At 47.6% G+C, this 13,309-nt stretch overlaps 8 protein-coding genes across 8 annotated transcripts; 4 read left to right on the plus strand and 4 right to left on the minus strand.

The window, feature by feature from the left end:
- Positions 1-273: 273 nt before the first annotated feature.
- On the minus strand, positions 274-2,888 carry P175DRAFT_0498486 (Zn(II)2Cys6 transcription factor). The gene is made up of 5 exons (XM_040896513.1): positions 2,833-2,888; positions 1,903-2,749; positions 1,142-1,848; positions 923-1,087; positions 274-865 (listed from the first exon to the last, which is right to left on the minus strand). Exons 2-5 carry the CDS (start codon positions 2,593-2,595, stop codon positions 514-516), a joined length of 1,917 nt encoding a protein of 638 aa, XP_040756760.1. The 5' UTR covers positions 2,596-2,749; positions 2,833-2,888; the 3' UTR covers positions 274-513.
- A 427-nt stretch (positions 2,889-3,315) lies between these two features.
- Positions 3,316-5,848, plus strand: P175DRAFT_0472603 (putative MFS multidrug transporter). Its single transcript, XM_040895132.1, has 2 exons — positions 3,316-5,492; positions 5,549-5,848. Exons 1-2 carry the CDS (start codon positions 3,749-3,751, stop codon positions 5,665-5,667), a joined length of 1,863 nt encoding a protein of 620 aa, XP_040756761.1. The 5' UTR covers positions 3,316-3,748; the 3' UTR covers positions 5,668-5,848.
- A 350-nt stretch (positions 5,849-6,198) lies between these two features.
- P175DRAFT_0498489 (type 1 glutamine amidotransferase) lies at positions 6,199-7,528 on the plus strand. The gene is made up of 3 exons (XM_040896514.1): positions 6,199-6,660; positions 6,731-6,957; positions 7,070-7,528. Exons 1-3 carry the CDS (start codon positions 6,417-6,419, stop codon positions 7,358-7,360), a joined length of 762 nt encoding a protein of 253 aa, XP_040756762.1. The 5' UTR covers positions 6,199-6,416; the 3' UTR covers positions 7,361-7,528.
- Positions 7,433-8,452, minus strand: P175DRAFT_0498490 (OPI10 family protein). Its single transcript, XM_040896515.1, has one exon. It carries the CDS (start codon positions 8,280-8,282, stop codon positions 7,608-7,610), a length of 675 nt encoding a protein of 224 aa, XP_040756763.1. The 5' UTR covers positions 8,283-8,452; the 3' UTR covers positions 7,433-7,607.
- A 190-nt stretch (positions 8,453-8,642) lies between these two features.
- On the minus strand, positions 8,643-9,828 carry P175DRAFT_0498491 (uncharacterized protein). Its single transcript, XM_040896516.1, has one exon. It carries the CDS (start codon positions 9,379-9,381, stop codon positions 8,986-8,988), a length of 396 nt encoding a protein of 131 aa, XP_040756764.1. The 5' UTR covers positions 9,382-9,828; the 3' UTR covers positions 8,643-8,985.
- Positions 9,829-9,832: 4 nt separating this feature from the next.
- P175DRAFT_077158 (uncharacterized protein) lies at positions 9,833-11,211 on the plus strand. Its single transcript, XM_040901090.1, has one exon. It carries the CDS (start codon positions 10,264-10,266, stop codon positions 11,086-11,088), a length of 825 nt encoding a protein of 274 aa, XP_040756765.1. The 5' UTR covers positions 9,833-10,263; the 3' UTR covers positions 11,089-11,211.
- An 86-nt stretch (positions 11,212-11,297) lies between these two features.
- P175DRAFT_0472613 (thiamine pyrophosphokinase-related protein) lies at positions 11,298-12,617 on the plus strand. Its single transcript, XM_040895133.1, has 2 exons — positions 11,298-11,412; positions 11,468-12,617. Exons 1-2 carry the CDS (start codon positions 11,372-11,374, stop codon positions 12,387-12,389), a joined length of 963 nt encoding a protein of 320 aa, XP_040756766.1. The 5' UTR covers positions 11,298-11,371; the 3' UTR covers positions 12,390-12,617.
- P175DRAFT_077163 (DNA-directed RNA polymerase core subunit RPB8) lies at positions 12,512-13,300 on the minus strand. The gene is made up of 2 exons (XM_040901091.1): positions 12,829-13,300; positions 12,512-12,739 (listed from the first exon to the last, which is right to left on the minus strand). Exons 1-2 carry the CDS (start codon positions 13,149-13,151, stop codon positions 12,634-12,636), a joined length of 429 nt encoding a protein of 142 aa, XP_040756767.1. The 5' UTR covers positions 13,152-13,300; the 3' UTR covers positions 12,512-12,633.
- Positions 13,301-13,309: the final 9 nt, after the last annotated feature.

Genomic DNA, 13,309 nt, shown 5'->3' on the forward strand with positions numbered 1-13,309 from the left:
TAGGAGACAAAGCTGTTTTCAGTATTCCCTTCACAGTCTCTTATAAGGGTTTGTGGTTTGTGATACCTTATGTTTCAATCAATGGTTGGTTTGATGAAGTCTGAATTGAATATGTTTAGGGAAAAGAGAACCATGAGGATATTTGGGTGGGAGGGCCGCACTCTTGGCGTTCTCGCCTGCCGCAACGAAGGACCAGTTTTGCATACACATACAATATATATACATCCACGGTTTGTAGGTATTCAATTGATTCTATTGGCATTACAAAAGGTCCCATACTCAAAATCAGTAGATTGACAAAACTATACCATGTTGACGAATGAATATTCATTGTTCTTACCACTGTTACCGCAAAGAAACACCCCTGTCTCCGATCTCAAATAAACCGCCCACCTATACTATTAAGGTAAATAGCGAGATACACATGACTGATAGGAAAAAGAGTGGGACAGCACGTAGAGGGAATCAAGGGCATATCATATCGCATTAATATCCAATTTCCAGCCTCGTCGCTCAGGCTTCAAGGAAAGAGCCGAGGTAATAATCTTCAAACGAATGACAGCCATGGTTGTCCACCGAAAAGCCCCCAAAATCCATTCCTGGGTTCATAACGTCGTGGGGAATCTCAAAAGGATCAAAATCATCGTACAACATGCTTGCATCTGCGGTGGAATGGATTGATCGAGGTTCGTGTGTCAATCTCCAAGCCCATATTTCCTGAAGTTGACCTTTGATCTGCTCTAAATTCCAACCTGTTCCATGAGTCACTTTACTAAGTATCCCCAGGGCTTCTTCTTGTGCATCCCTTGCAATTAAGCATTCCGCAGCCATTAAAAGAAGGGGAATAGACATTATAGCGATTCCACTTCGACGGGTTAGCAGGAATACTATCTTAAAATCATCTTTTGAAAAGGTCTCATACCGATCTTTAACATTCGCCACGCCACCAAAGACGTTGTAAGCATGCTCTTGCTGCGCATGCTGCATTTCTGGGGCTATTCTCGGTTGCGAAGGATTTGTTCTGGCGAGCATAAGCCTTGTGACATGATAAAACATGTGGGCGATAACTGAAGGGCGTTTAAGAAGCCTGTTGAAGGATTTAAGCTAATAGGTCAGAAAGCTAAGGTAGTAGAGAACCTACCATATCTCTGGGAAAATAGATTTGGAATTCGTTTGCCAGGCCTGTAGATGACCGAGCGGCATCATCGATCGTGGCGCAAGCGCAGCCCATTCATCACACAACTTCTTACAAGTCTCCCATTCCTGTAGTTGCTGGCCAACCATGCTAGTGTGGTTTGGCTTATCTGGCTCCTGTGGCTCTGAAATGGATAAACGGAAATTTGAAACTTTGGCACAAATGTATATCATACGGCGAGTCCAGATTTCCTCGTTTCCAGTAATTGAGGGCATGGTTGGTGCCATATTCATGTTGATGCTCCATAAATCTGGGTTAGAAGACAATTTCCGTCGGAAAAGCAAGCATCCGGTAAGCTCAATAGCGGTATTTAACCAAAAGCAAGCCCCTCCGAGACCATTCGTCGTTGAATCCCACCGACATTCGTTGATCAGACCGGTGGCCGCAATAATATGACTCCTACTATGAACAGGTCCAAAGCACATTATTTCGTAGACACTAAGGGCAACCGCAGTAGTTGCACAAAGCGCAGAATCACGGTCTGAGTCTTTCAAGTAATCAGATAGCATGCGCGAGGCGACGCTATAGAAATATGAAGCCTTTTCCTCGCTATATGAAGGATTTGCGACGGACATATGGCGTGCGCCGCATGCAATGAGAGCATTGTAAAGCATGGGCTCCTCCAGAGCATAAAATGGGAGGATATGAGTGAACTATTGAGAATAAGAAATGAAAAGTTAGAGCGGCATCCAAGGTTAGTCACTGACATATTTTGTCTCCTCCATGGCGTCTATCCACGGTCCGAGTTCTTCCACAAATAATTTCATAAGAAAAACCCCCTCTGGGTCATTCAAACAACGATGACGGTTTGAGCCATACTTCGAGGATTTAAAAGGCGAGTTTCCTTTTTGGTCTGACTGGAGCGAGTTGATGGTCGCAAGGCTTTGGCTGACATGGCTCTCCAATTGATTGTCTTGTTGTACAGGAGGATATCTCTCACTCCCTCCAACATACTCGGAAGCTATAGCCCTGGAGTCATCTTGGAACTTAAAGCTATTTCCTGGGAGGGGTTTTATGTAATGTGGAGGCGTCACGGTTTGTGTATCAATGAAGTTAAGACGAATTCCGCGCCTGCATATTCTGCCTGATCTCCGGCAGTTTTGGCATTGACCCTGAGCTTCGTCACATTTGAGGTGGCGTTCTCTGCAGGTGAAACAACCTGTACGAACTCGCCTCTGCTTTTTCACGGCAAAATCGCTGTCTCTGTCAGTTTCATTGAGCGGCGTGCAAGTCGCAGATAACGGGGTGCTATCCGGAATAACATCGGGTTGATTTGCATCGTTACTGATCGAAGCAGCCAATACCGGATCGCTGGAGCTGAGTTCTTGGGCATTCATGTCCGCCACAGTGTCATCGTAGTCTGTCGGATTGGAGACATGTCCCTTAATATCAGAGATCATGCCCAGGAGTTTTCAGCGATATTCTCTGGTTTCTATGCAGTAGGATGATTGTCGATACACTTTTAATTGACAAATATCAATCAAATCCAGTCGATATTTTGGCACATTAACGTGGACATTGAAATCTCTCGAGCCTGTGTTTGAAAGTCGGACCCTGTCTCAGTCAGCACAGCTGCACTCTCATAGCTGGCAGGGGGATGTCTTCGAGGATCCAGGACAAATAACTGGTATTCTTACCATGTTTATAAACCGTGGAATACTTAACACCCCGTTAGTAGATGGTTTCTCGGAGACGTTAGAAGTTAGAATTCGTGGGACTCTTTAAAGTGGTCGGAGAGTCAAGTTGGTCGCGGGTACGGAGTAAGCTAAACCGGGAAAGGCAGTCTGCCAGTTGATCTGCATCAACTATATATCGGAAAGAAAACATGAGTCTGTCGAATACACGACCTCATCATCAAAATGGGATTTAGGGAAATAAATAGCTTCAGCTTGGTGGCATTTGACTGCCAGGAATGTTAACTTATGGTAAACAGCAGCCAATATGACTGTACCTACCTAGTTGCGGCTCTAGGAGGTTATAGCCTTCGGGCCAATCAGGAAAGAGGCAGAACTGTTACAGAGAAAGTCCGAAATCGGGCCGTAGTGGATTGATCCAGTCCCTAGGTATGGAGTAGACTTCAAAAAGAATCGCAGGCGACCAAGTCCCGGTTCCCGAGGGTGGAGGGGTAAGCACAGTGAGGCGCAGAGAGGTTTTTCCTGCGTCCTTCATGCATCGACAAAAATGGTCTGCACATATCACGAAAGAAACCAAGAGAACCCCTGAGAAGGACTGGTTTGAATCAGATTGTGAAGAATTGAAGAAGGCTCTTCATGATCAAGGGATCCCCGGATACTGGAAACTACCGCACCATTTTGGTTTTGAGCCTTGTCAGAATCCTGTGCATTAGTGTTTGATGCACGAATATACAGATTTCTCAGCCTTGGGACAATAGTCACCTGCACGATCCCAAGCACTTCTTATCAACACAATTTCCCCTCTTTCCACTGTCAGTTCCAATTTCCCAGAGCTTGTCAGACAACAGCTATTCTCCATACCGGTTGTTCTTCGCCTCGAGTCCCGTATTCACTTCCTTTTGTTGGAGTTCTGTTGATTATGAGTGTCGCCCTATCCACCGATGAAGATTCATTCTCCCTCTTACGGCCGCCATATTCCAATGCAAATGAATCAACTCCCTTGTTGGGGAATGACTCCGGTCGTCCATTATACTCGGATGAGCCCTGTAGGGACATAGAGGACGGAACAACCTCCTCCTCATCCACAATTTGCTCTACAGAAGAGGAAGCGGGTTTGCTAGATCTCTCAAGAGTGAGTTCAATACCACAAGGACTCCAGGTCGAGCCGGCTATAGAAATAGTCGTTCCTGCGACGGCGAATAACAAAGCGCTTCCGGACGCTCAAAATGCGGCCACATCTGGCTATGCCTCGCGGTTCATTAATGTCTCTCCCATGAGATTTTGGCTTATCTTCAGTGGTGTTCTAATGGGGTATTTAATTGGGTGCTTCGACTCAACCCTGATGGCCTCAAGCCACCCTGTGATCACGTCTCATTTCCATGCCTCGAACTCAGCCTCGTGGCTTTCAACTTCTTTCCTGCTGACTTCCACGGCATTCCTTCCTCTGTTTGGGCGGGTCTCCGATACCTTCGGTAGGAGACCCGTATATTTGTTTGCGATCTTTGTCTTTTTTGTCACTACAGCGTGGTGCGCAATGGCTCAAAGTATCGGCAGTTTTATCGCCGCTCGTGCCCTCTGTGGCCTTGGGGCTGGTGGGGTGTTTTCAATGGGAATGATACTCTCCAGCGATTTGGTTCGCATAGAGTATCGCGGTATCTATCAGTCATATGTCAATCTCTGCCTCGGAACGGGTGGCTCCCTGGGTCTTGCGTTCGGTGGGTACCTGTGCGATCAAGTGGGATGGAGAGGTGCGTTCTTCGTGCAATTACCATTCATCTTCGTCTATTTTATAGTCGCTGCCTGGACAACACCCGCCGATCTGGGCTTGAAGAGTCAGCACAAAGACCAAATGACCGTTTTCCAGCTCATCAAAAGCATCGACCTCGTCGGGTCCGCACTTTTGGTCCTAAGTGTTACATCTTTGATCATGGGTTTAAACCTTGGCGGTAATGTTTTGAGCTGGTCTCATCCCCTTGTGATTTCGTCCTTGGTTGTATCAGTCGTCCTAGCACTAGTTTTCATCCCTTATGAACGACGAGTGGAACGAGCGGTCATGCCAATATCATTGTTATCGAAGGAACCCCGCGCGAGTCTCATTTTCGGGAATTTCTTTGGATCTATTGCCTGCAATACAATGATCTTCAATACCCCGTTGTATTTTCAGGCTGTCAAATTGGCCAGTCCAACCGACTCAGGTCTCAGGCTGGTCGCATCCACAATCGCAGTGACGATATCCAGCGTTGCGACTGGGTTTATAATTACCTGGTCGAAACGCCTCAAGCCCACGGTGATGATTGGTGATGTATTTCTCCTTATCGGTGGTTACGCTGCCTCGAGAATAGGCGTCGACACTCCTGATGTAGTCGCTATGATTTGTGTCTCCCTTACAAGTCTGGGCCAAGGGTTCGCCTTCCCGTCGCTGATGGTCTCTGTGCTTGCGACAAGTGACCAGGAGGAACAAGCAGTCGCGACGACAACTTTGGGGCTGTTTAGAAATCTTGGATCAGTTATGGGTGTGGCTACCAGCAGTTGGATTTTCCAGAATACCTTGGTTTATCAGTTGGAAGAGAGAGTGACAGGCCCCGACAAAGAAGCTGTGATCCAGCTTGTTCGTAAATCCGTTCATGCGATTGCTGGACTAGATCCACTCCACAAGTCTCAAGGTATGCGCATCTTTTCATATCATTGTGCGTGAATACCCAAGATCTAACATCGCTAGTGATTGGCGCGTATGCATCGGCTCTTCGTTTGACCTTTCTCTCTGCGGCTTTCTGCGCTGCCCTTATGCTTATAATGCATTTCCGGCTGCGTCTACCTCGTCTGGGAAGCAAGGATTGAAATTGATCCGTAATTGCTCATGATGTTTACCTCGTTAGCATCTCGAGCGTCATGTAAGCACCCACCTCTCGGCATCTATGTGGATAGATGGATACATTTGAAGTTCTCCATAGATTATGGCAAAAGTTTGATTCAGAACCATGATGGTGTAAAAGATAAAATATAATATTTTAAACTTGTGGTTCCCCCACCCCCAAGAGTACAAAATAGAAATAAGCTTTAATAACAGAAACCCTGCCTTTCAATTCCAATTATACTCTGAGGCCAGGTTCCAAAAGGTACAAGTGGGCGCGCATGCAGCGCGGCAACCATCCACTCCCACACTCCACAACCGCGGTCCCAGGAGCCAGAGCGCACTTCTTTACATATTGGAAGCCTATCTAGAGTACCTAACGGAGTTCACACCAATAATAACAGATGGTGTTTAAATGTGGAGTAAATTTATAGTGTGGGCGTGGACTGGATCGCTCCGCCAAACGTGCTTTTCCGGTAACTTTACAGGGCCATTTCCGCAAAGTGGCGGCTGATAAGGAACGCCCGGTGCAGGATGGTGGTGGTCAATCATCCTTGACCTCCAATTCTCGATCCTATTATATATCTCTTTTCTTCTTTGTGAATTGAAAGTAATTTCTAGACGGCCAGCACTACTTCCTCCTCTTCCTCCTCCTCCTCCCTAAAGAACCCATTCTTCACACAGACATCCTTTCACCCGTTTATAACACACACTTGCACAGTTGATTCCTCCCGAAATGCGTCGTCCCCCGCTCCGCATCGCCGTGCTTGAATGCGACACCCCAGCGACGCAGAGCAACGCCAAATACGGAGGCTACTACGGTGTATTCTCTAAGCTTCTCCACGAGAGCGCGCATGCTCTCGGGCAGCCCGAAGAATTAGACCCGGAGTCCGGGCTGGATATCTCGCGTTACGACGTCGTCACAGCCCAGGAATACCCGGACCTGGAAGATGTAGATGCCATCCTGCTGACAGGGTCAAGTATGCTCGATCCCCATGCCATGTCAAATCCACCGTGCAGGGCGAGCTGCGCTGACACGCCCAAACTCAGAACATAATTCGTTCGAAGACCACCCGTGGATTCTGAAGTTGGTGGATTTCACTAGGAAGGCCATCGACGACCCCCGGGTTAAGATCCTGGGTATTTGCTTCGGGCACCAGATTATCGCGCGGGCTATGGGGGTTCGGGTTGGGCGGAATGACGCCGGCTGGGAGATTGCTGTGTGTGATGTGGATTTGACAGAGCAGGGGAAGAGATTGTTTGGGCTTGAGAAGATGGTATGTTTTACGTTTTGCGATATCTCTGACGTGTGTTGTAATGACATTCGCGGATTCATATTGCGCAATTCGTATTTATTGGGGAAATGGCTGACAGGTGTGCCTGATGTAGAGAATCCAACAAATGCATCGGGATATTGTGCACGCCTATCCCGCTCATGTTATTCCACTGGGTCATTCCCCGCGCTGTGAGGTGCAGGGAATGTATTTGCCTGGATGCTTCATTACAGTCCAGGGTCACCCGGAGTTCCGGGAGGATATAGTCTCTGAGATTGTCACGTTAAGAGCGGAAGGGGGTATTTTCTCCAAGGAGCAAGCTGAGGATGCGCTAATTAGAGCAGGAAAGCCACACGATGGCGTGGCTATTGGCGTTGCCTTTTTGAAATTCCTTCTCGAGCAATAAGGTCGCCACGGGAATTGTGGCTTCGGGATAGACCGTTGTTTAGAGCGAACTTTGCATATTAAGAAGACACATTCATAATTTAAACGGGGATGGATTTGTATCCAATCATATGGTCTGCGAACCTAAAAAATACGGACCGACAGTTTCTAAATACATTATAAATATTTCCGTCAACGCCCCTACAGGCGCATATTTCTGACATATAACGAGGTATATTAAATTGAAATTCCAGCACGCAAAAAGAGGTTTAACCCGAGGCTCTCGGGTCCTCGCGTTCCAAAAACGTCGGATCCATATTCACGCGGCGTTCGAACTTCGTCCACCAATCCTGGAACGCCTTCAGCGGAACAACCTCCTGGCCCTTATTCGAGGGATCCGACGAGGCAAAGCTCGCCAAGAAATTGAACGCATTCCCAACAATTCGCTGCGCGAGAACTTTCGTAGTCATTCCCTTCTGCTGCGGCGTTTGTCGAACAAGCTCTGTCGATGTACTTGTTGCCCCCGACTTCTCTGCAGCTTCTAGAGAAGCAAGCTGCGGCGCAACCACCTGCACCGGCTCAAGCGATATCCCTAATGTCACCATAGCGCTGTTCGCGGTGTTACCCGATGTCCCATCATCAAGCATTTGGTCTTCATCCTGCGCTTCTGTCCGTCGTGGTGTGTTTACTTTGATCACTGCGGAGGGTTTTTCGTTTGCCAGGGCGCCGATGAAGCGGAAGTCCGAGCCAGGGTACTGGATGTAAATCGCGGCTGCGGTGTCTTGAGGTAGGACTGTTCCCGGGAGACAGAATACCACAATCTCCGTAAAGTATGGATTATAAGGGATATTGAATGCGAACTTTGTGGCCTGGCCATTGGGCTGTGAATCGACTGCGACAATGTCGGTCAGGCATGGTCGGCCCGGGATAATGACGGAGAACATGGCGGGGCGAGAGGGATGAGGGGTAGCGGACTAGAATATGAGCATGTAAATGGTATTATGCTGTTTGGAGACGGCAGGTCCTTATATCAAAAGTATATACTTAAGCCGGAGCGCGATTGAGGTGCATAATTGAAAGCTTAGCAGCTACTGGAAAGCTCCGAGGGTTCCTGGTGATTCCAGACTCTATGATGGAATCTCGGAGAAAATCAGAGTGACGAAATCATGCGTTGCCCTTATCGATAAGGGTTTATACCTCGTGACTGCTCTTTCCCTTTTAAGTTACAACGCTGTAAATCCGCACCTTTACAATCAGACAGCGCTTCCTCGACTGCATCGACATCGACATCGACACCGACACCAACTGCAACAGGTTGCGCAAATGACACAACCGTCGAAACCAATAGCAGATCCTTTACCATCATTTGCGATATTGATTTGTGCTCTCCCTCTAGCTGTTCCAGTACTACGATTACCGCCGACAATTTCCAAGACCTGACGACGGATTCTATGACAGCTTGTCTGGCAAAGTGCGTGGAGTACAACGCCTTCTTCACCAATTCCCCATGTAAAGGCGTAAGTTGGGACAAGTCGGCACCTGAATCGGCCAACCACACACATCGGTGCTTCTTGAAAAATGAGACGAGCACATGGGCGCAACCTGGTGACGGCTGGACTTAATCTTGTCGTTCTCGCTGAATCTATATTAGATATCTTCGAAGGAGGCCGCGGGGAACACGTAAAACCACTCCAATGGTTCTGCGCTCTCGTTCGCAATGCCATGCTCTGCATCCCCAGGAATGAATATCACCGAGCCCGGCAATACAGAATGTGTCTCTCCATCGACAAAAACCCGTCCTCTTCCTTTAGTGATATAATAGATCTCAGCTTGTTTATGGCGGTGTCGGCAGAGATGACCCAAATATGGAGGGCAATGCGCAATTCCAGCGCACATATCGCTCCTGGGTGTTTGAGGCTGAGAGAAGAGCGTATGCCATGTACATTGCCCGTGGTTAGGGTTTGGGAAAGATTCAGGAGACATTTTGGAGATCGTGTCTGCATGGTAGACAATGGGAGCCGTTCGAGGCTTTGCGGATTCCATTATGTGTTGTGTTTTCTTTTGTGGGAATGGATTGCAGTTGCAAACGTATAGATTTGGAAAAGACGAGGTAATTAGTTTTTTTTTTTTTTCTGGCGGGTTTCGACATGACTTTATATACCAACTCGCACTTTGCCATGAGGAGGGATGATATACCCTAATAATTGGTAAAACAATCCCTAGGTCCGCTACCACGAATCATACCCTGGGACTCACCTGGATGATAAGAATAGCATAAGTGCGTTCCCCCCTATATAACAGGAGGTTTGATCTAGGTACTCAAGAAGCCGCTGTTCTGATTCTATTTTCAGTCAATATAGATAGTAGTTTATGCTGTGCTGTCTTAGGACAAATAAATTATTAGGTAGTTTTCGCAATTCTAGAAAGAAAAAGAGAAAGAAAAAAAAAGCTAGCCATATACTTCTAAAGAATAAAGATATTATATTCTTGCCCTTGATTCTGATATTACAGCTGCTTACTCTCTTAAAGATAACACGTAGTCATACACCAAAGGCCTCAATTTCACCTAATCTCAACTTTACCCGTCTGATCGAGCACTTCATTTCTCCTCACTCCCCTTGTCTGTGGCATATACTCTTCCTAAACTGTAAATGGCTTTCGTGCCGATCCCCAAATTCCCTGTCAGGTTTGCTTCCCATGCACTCACGACTCTACTTACCCCAGGTGGTGATGGCAAGTTACTTGATGGCGTCGAGAGCCTCATATCGTCCCAAACAGTCAAGGAAGGAAACTGGCTCATATTCGCCCCAATATTCATTCATCTGGTCCTCAGTGGCTTCGTAAGTACGCTTGGCCGATTATTCTGTGGTCCAATTCAAGAGCTCATCCTAAATCTGCTAGATTCGGTACGTGCTTGGCCATGTAATGCCAACGTTGTTGATCCTCGAAAGTATTCGAACGGATGCAGCTTTATCTCCCACAAGGCAAGGTAGCTTCAGAAACAGGCCAAGTTTCCGAAATATCTTTACCGCAGTTGGCAATCTGTATGAGAAGGACGGAATACGTCTGTTCTTCAGAGGGCTGAAGCTGGCTGTCATCTACCAGGTGACCCATTATACACTTAGAGCCGTCTTGCAAGAAGTCGCTTTGCCAGGGACTTTTACAATGCCTCTGACATATGCCATCGCATCCATGCTGCTTTGTGAACTTCATCTACTTTGGACAGAGTGCACGATCTCTGTGCGTCCTCCAGGACTTTTGCCTTTCGCAATACGCCACGAAACCCAAAGGTGGAAGCAACTTTCCGTCCCTGCATTTGTTCATGGACTCCTTCTGGGCTTGATGAAGCAAGTCGCGACTGCTAGTGGCTTATCAGAATTATCGTCCGAGCAGTACCTTGGAGGGGGAACTGCCATACTGGTCGGCAAAGAAGTAGCTATGACGCTTTACGCTCTTCTTCTCCGACTCGTCGGTCTTTTGCCGGCTTCTGTTGTACTTACTTTGATCGAGGTAAGGATATTACCGAAGGGGCAGGAGACCGTTGTGCCTTTTTCGACGAAAAGAGGCTTGAGAACAGGGGAATTTTTCACTGGTATAAAATCACCTTTGGGATTCAAAAGCATGCGTGATAGTAGGAGGTTGTTTCATATGTCACAGATGATCTGGCTTATCGAACTTCATCTGAAAAAGTGTATGGTTCTCATCATGATGAATAGTTTGGCTCAGTTTCTTGTTTCGTTAGCTTTTTGAAACCCCCACAGAGTATTTGGGTTTCCAAGAAGTAGTGAAGATTTGGGATTCCAGAATTATAAAGGAGCTCTTAAAAGATGTTTCATTTTCCTTATTTATGAACCCAAATAAGGCGAACAAAGATGTTTACCCAATGGGGCATAGACACGGTGCCGCTGGAAACGCTGCTGTGGGTTGTGAGAATCGGAAGATTGCCTGCGTTTTCATGCACCAAACCCAGGCATCATCACCGCAACTGCAGGCACTGCCATACACCTCCATTCTCTAGATATTGCAGATCAAAATGTCAAAGTCCAATCTCCAGCTGGTCCATGAATGCAACACGTAATTATTTCACCCCCTCCACCCGCACGTCTCCAGCTTCCTAACAGTTTTGTAGATTCCCGTATTATCAGGATAACCCCGCGGCGTACACAGCCCACCTGAAAAATTACCACATCTTCAAAGTCCAGGGTTGCAGCTCGAATTTGGGATATATTACGAATGAAGTAGTGAGTCGCTTTGACTGGCCCAAAGAATCCTGGGTTGTCGATTCCGCCGATCAAACTGTTACCCTGGTCGCGGGGTCAACCCCCGAAGCGCGAAGTGCTGCTGTGGCCCAAACCCTCGCCTTAGCGGTGAAACAGGACCGTTTTGAGGTTCTAAGAGGTTGGCGCGATGAGATGTACCCTGTCTACGGTCCCGCGGGGGAGTTTCTTCTGGAGATGGAGCGCTGCGCCAGCCCGCTTTTTGGAATTGTCTCTTACGGTATTCACGTCACTTGCTACGTTGAAGATGCAACGGGGCTGCGGCTCTGGGTGCCTCGCCGGTCGAAGACGAAGCAGACATATCCTGGGATGCTTGACAACACCGTGGCGGGTGGAATGAGCACCGGCGAAAAACCGTTTGAGTGTTTTGTCCGCGAGGCTATGGAGGAAGCATCTCTCCCTGAGGATATTGTCAGGGCTAACGCGACCTCTGTCGGATGTGTCTCGTATACCTATGTGCGGGATAGTCGTGCTGGAGGTGAAACCGGCCTTGTGCAGCCGGAGGTTGAGTATGTTTATGACGTGAAGCTCGCTGCGGATGTTATTCCTAAGCCGAACGACTCCGAGGTGGAGGAATTTTGTTTGTTTACAGTGGACGAAACTAAGAAGGCATTGGCGAATGGCGAGTTCAAACCCAACTGCGCGGTTGTCCTCATTGACTTCTTCATCCGCCATGGAATCATTACTCCTGAGAACGAGAAGGACTTCCTGGAGATCATCACAAAGATACACCGCCGCTTGGAATTCCCAACCGCCTCACATGCGGCAAATTAAAGACACGCCAATGGTGATAAATATGTGTTTTTCGAATATATTTGATATTCTATGTGATAGACCCAGATGCCGAGTAAACGCCAACGCTGCAACTAAAGCATCCAATAAATGCAAAACAAAACTTTTCTGGTTATCCGGCACGGTTTCAGGCGAGTGAAGCGAATCTGTACTTGTTCCGGGCCAAAAGAAAATTAGACGCAAATTTCTGGGCGCAAAGGCCCATGAATGAGGTGCTACCTCTTTCCTATTTCTTGAGAAGCAGATACACGTAGTCTATCCTCAGAGGAGCGAGCTTCTTGTAAGGACCCTCGAGGTAAAGCAAAAGTCCACCAAAGGAAACAAAAACCGCCCTATACGCAATCAAAGGTTAGCCACGCTGGGTATTATTGACCAGTCTTTCAGCAAAGACGGGTCCAAATCCTGCTGGTTTAAAGCTTACATGTTTCCAGAAGATGAACCCTCCTCAAATCGATAAACTTTGCCATGGCAGACATAATCGTAGTCATTTGCCAGGCTCTGCTCGCCCATTCCAACTTCCCTCCAGCCGCTCTTTTCTTCCTTGCCATCAAGCGAGAGGGTCGATGCGAGCGCCATGGAGACAGACTCGCCGACTGCACACGGGTAAAGCTCCGAGTTGATGTCAAGGGTGAATGTGGTGAACGAATCTGAGGAGGTACAGCTCAGGCGAGACACGCGGTCATATTTCTGCGCATTGATCGCGGTGATCGTGAAGGTGTCCTCGAAGAGTAAAGGGTCCGACATGGTGGCGATTATGGAGGCGGAAGAGGAATTAATGTATTTATTTGATCGCACTGGGGGTAACAGTCCAATAGCTGATTTGGAATAGTGATATGGAGGCAGAGAATGGCGGCGGACGAGGTAGTGCAGTGCGGGAAGATGGTTGTATTCGCAGCGAAGGC

The sequence above is a fragment of the Aspergillus ochraceoroseus genome, assembly GCF_002846915.1.
Source record: "Aspergillus ochraceoroseus IBT 24754 chromosome Unknown P175scaffold_1, whole genome shotgun sequence".
In the NCBI taxonomy this organism is placed as follows: Eukaryota; Fungi; Ascomycota; class Eurotiomycetes; order Eurotiales; family Aspergillaceae; genus Aspergillus; species Aspergillus ochraceoroseus.

Coding starts and splice junctions, on each gene's coding strand:
- P175DRAFT_0498486 (XM_040896513.1), bottom strand. CDS start 2,595: ATGATCTCTGATATTAAGGGACATGTCTCCAATCCGACAGACTACGAT. Junction 1,088..1,141: donor TCTATTTTCCCAGAGATATG/GTAGGTTCTCTA, acceptor ATCCTTCAACAG/GCTTCTTAAACGCCCTTCAG. Junction 866..922: donor GTGGCGAATGTTAAAGATCG/GTATGAGACCTT, acceptor AACCCGTCGAAG/TGGAATCGCTATAATGTCTA.
- P175DRAFT_077158 (XM_040901090.1), top strand. CDS start 10,264: ATGCCAACGTTGTTGATCCTCGAAAGTATTCGAACGGATGCAGCTTTA.
- P175DRAFT_0498490 (XM_040896515.1), bottom strand. CDS start 8,282: ATGTTCTCCGTCATTATCCCGGGCCGACCATGCCTGACCGACATTGTC.
- P175DRAFT_0498489 (XM_040896514.1), top strand. CDS start 6,417: ATGCGTCGTCCCCCGCTCCGCATCGCCGTGCTTGAATGCGACACCCCA. Junction 6,661..6,730: donor CATCCTGCTGACAGGGTCAA/GTATGCTCGATC, acceptor GCCCAAACTCAG/AACATAATTCGTTCGAAGAC. Junction 6,958..7,069: donor TGTTTGGGCTTGAGAAGATG/GTATGTTTTACG, acceptor TGCCTGATGTAG/AGAATCCAACAAATGCATCG.
- P175DRAFT_077163 (XM_040901091.1), bottom strand. CDS start 13,151: ATGTCGGACCCTTTACTCTTCGAGGACACCTTCACGATCACCGCGATC. Junction 12,740..12,828: donor GGTTCATCTTCTGGAAACAT/GTAAGCTTTAAA, acceptor GATTGCGTATAG/GGCGGTTTTTGTTTCCTTTG.
- P175DRAFT_0472603 (XM_040895132.1), top strand. CDS start 3,749: ATGAGTGTCGCCCTATCCACCGATGAAGATTCATTCTCCCTCTTACGG. Junction 5,493..5,548: donor TCCACTCCACAAGTCTCAAG/GTATGCGCATCT, acceptor TAACATCGCTAG/TGATTGGCGCGTATGCATCG.
- P175DRAFT_0472613 (XM_040895133.1), top strand. CDS start 11,372: ATGTCAAAGTCCAATCTCCAGCTGGTCCATGAATGCAACAC. Junction 11,413..11,467: donor CTGGTCCATGAATGCAACAC/GTAATTATTTCA, acceptor ACAGTTTTGTAG/ATTCCCGTATTATCAGGATA.
- P175DRAFT_0498491 (XM_040896516.1), bottom strand. CDS start 9,381: ATGGAATCCGCAAAGCCTCGAACGGCTCCCATTGTCTACCATGCAGAC.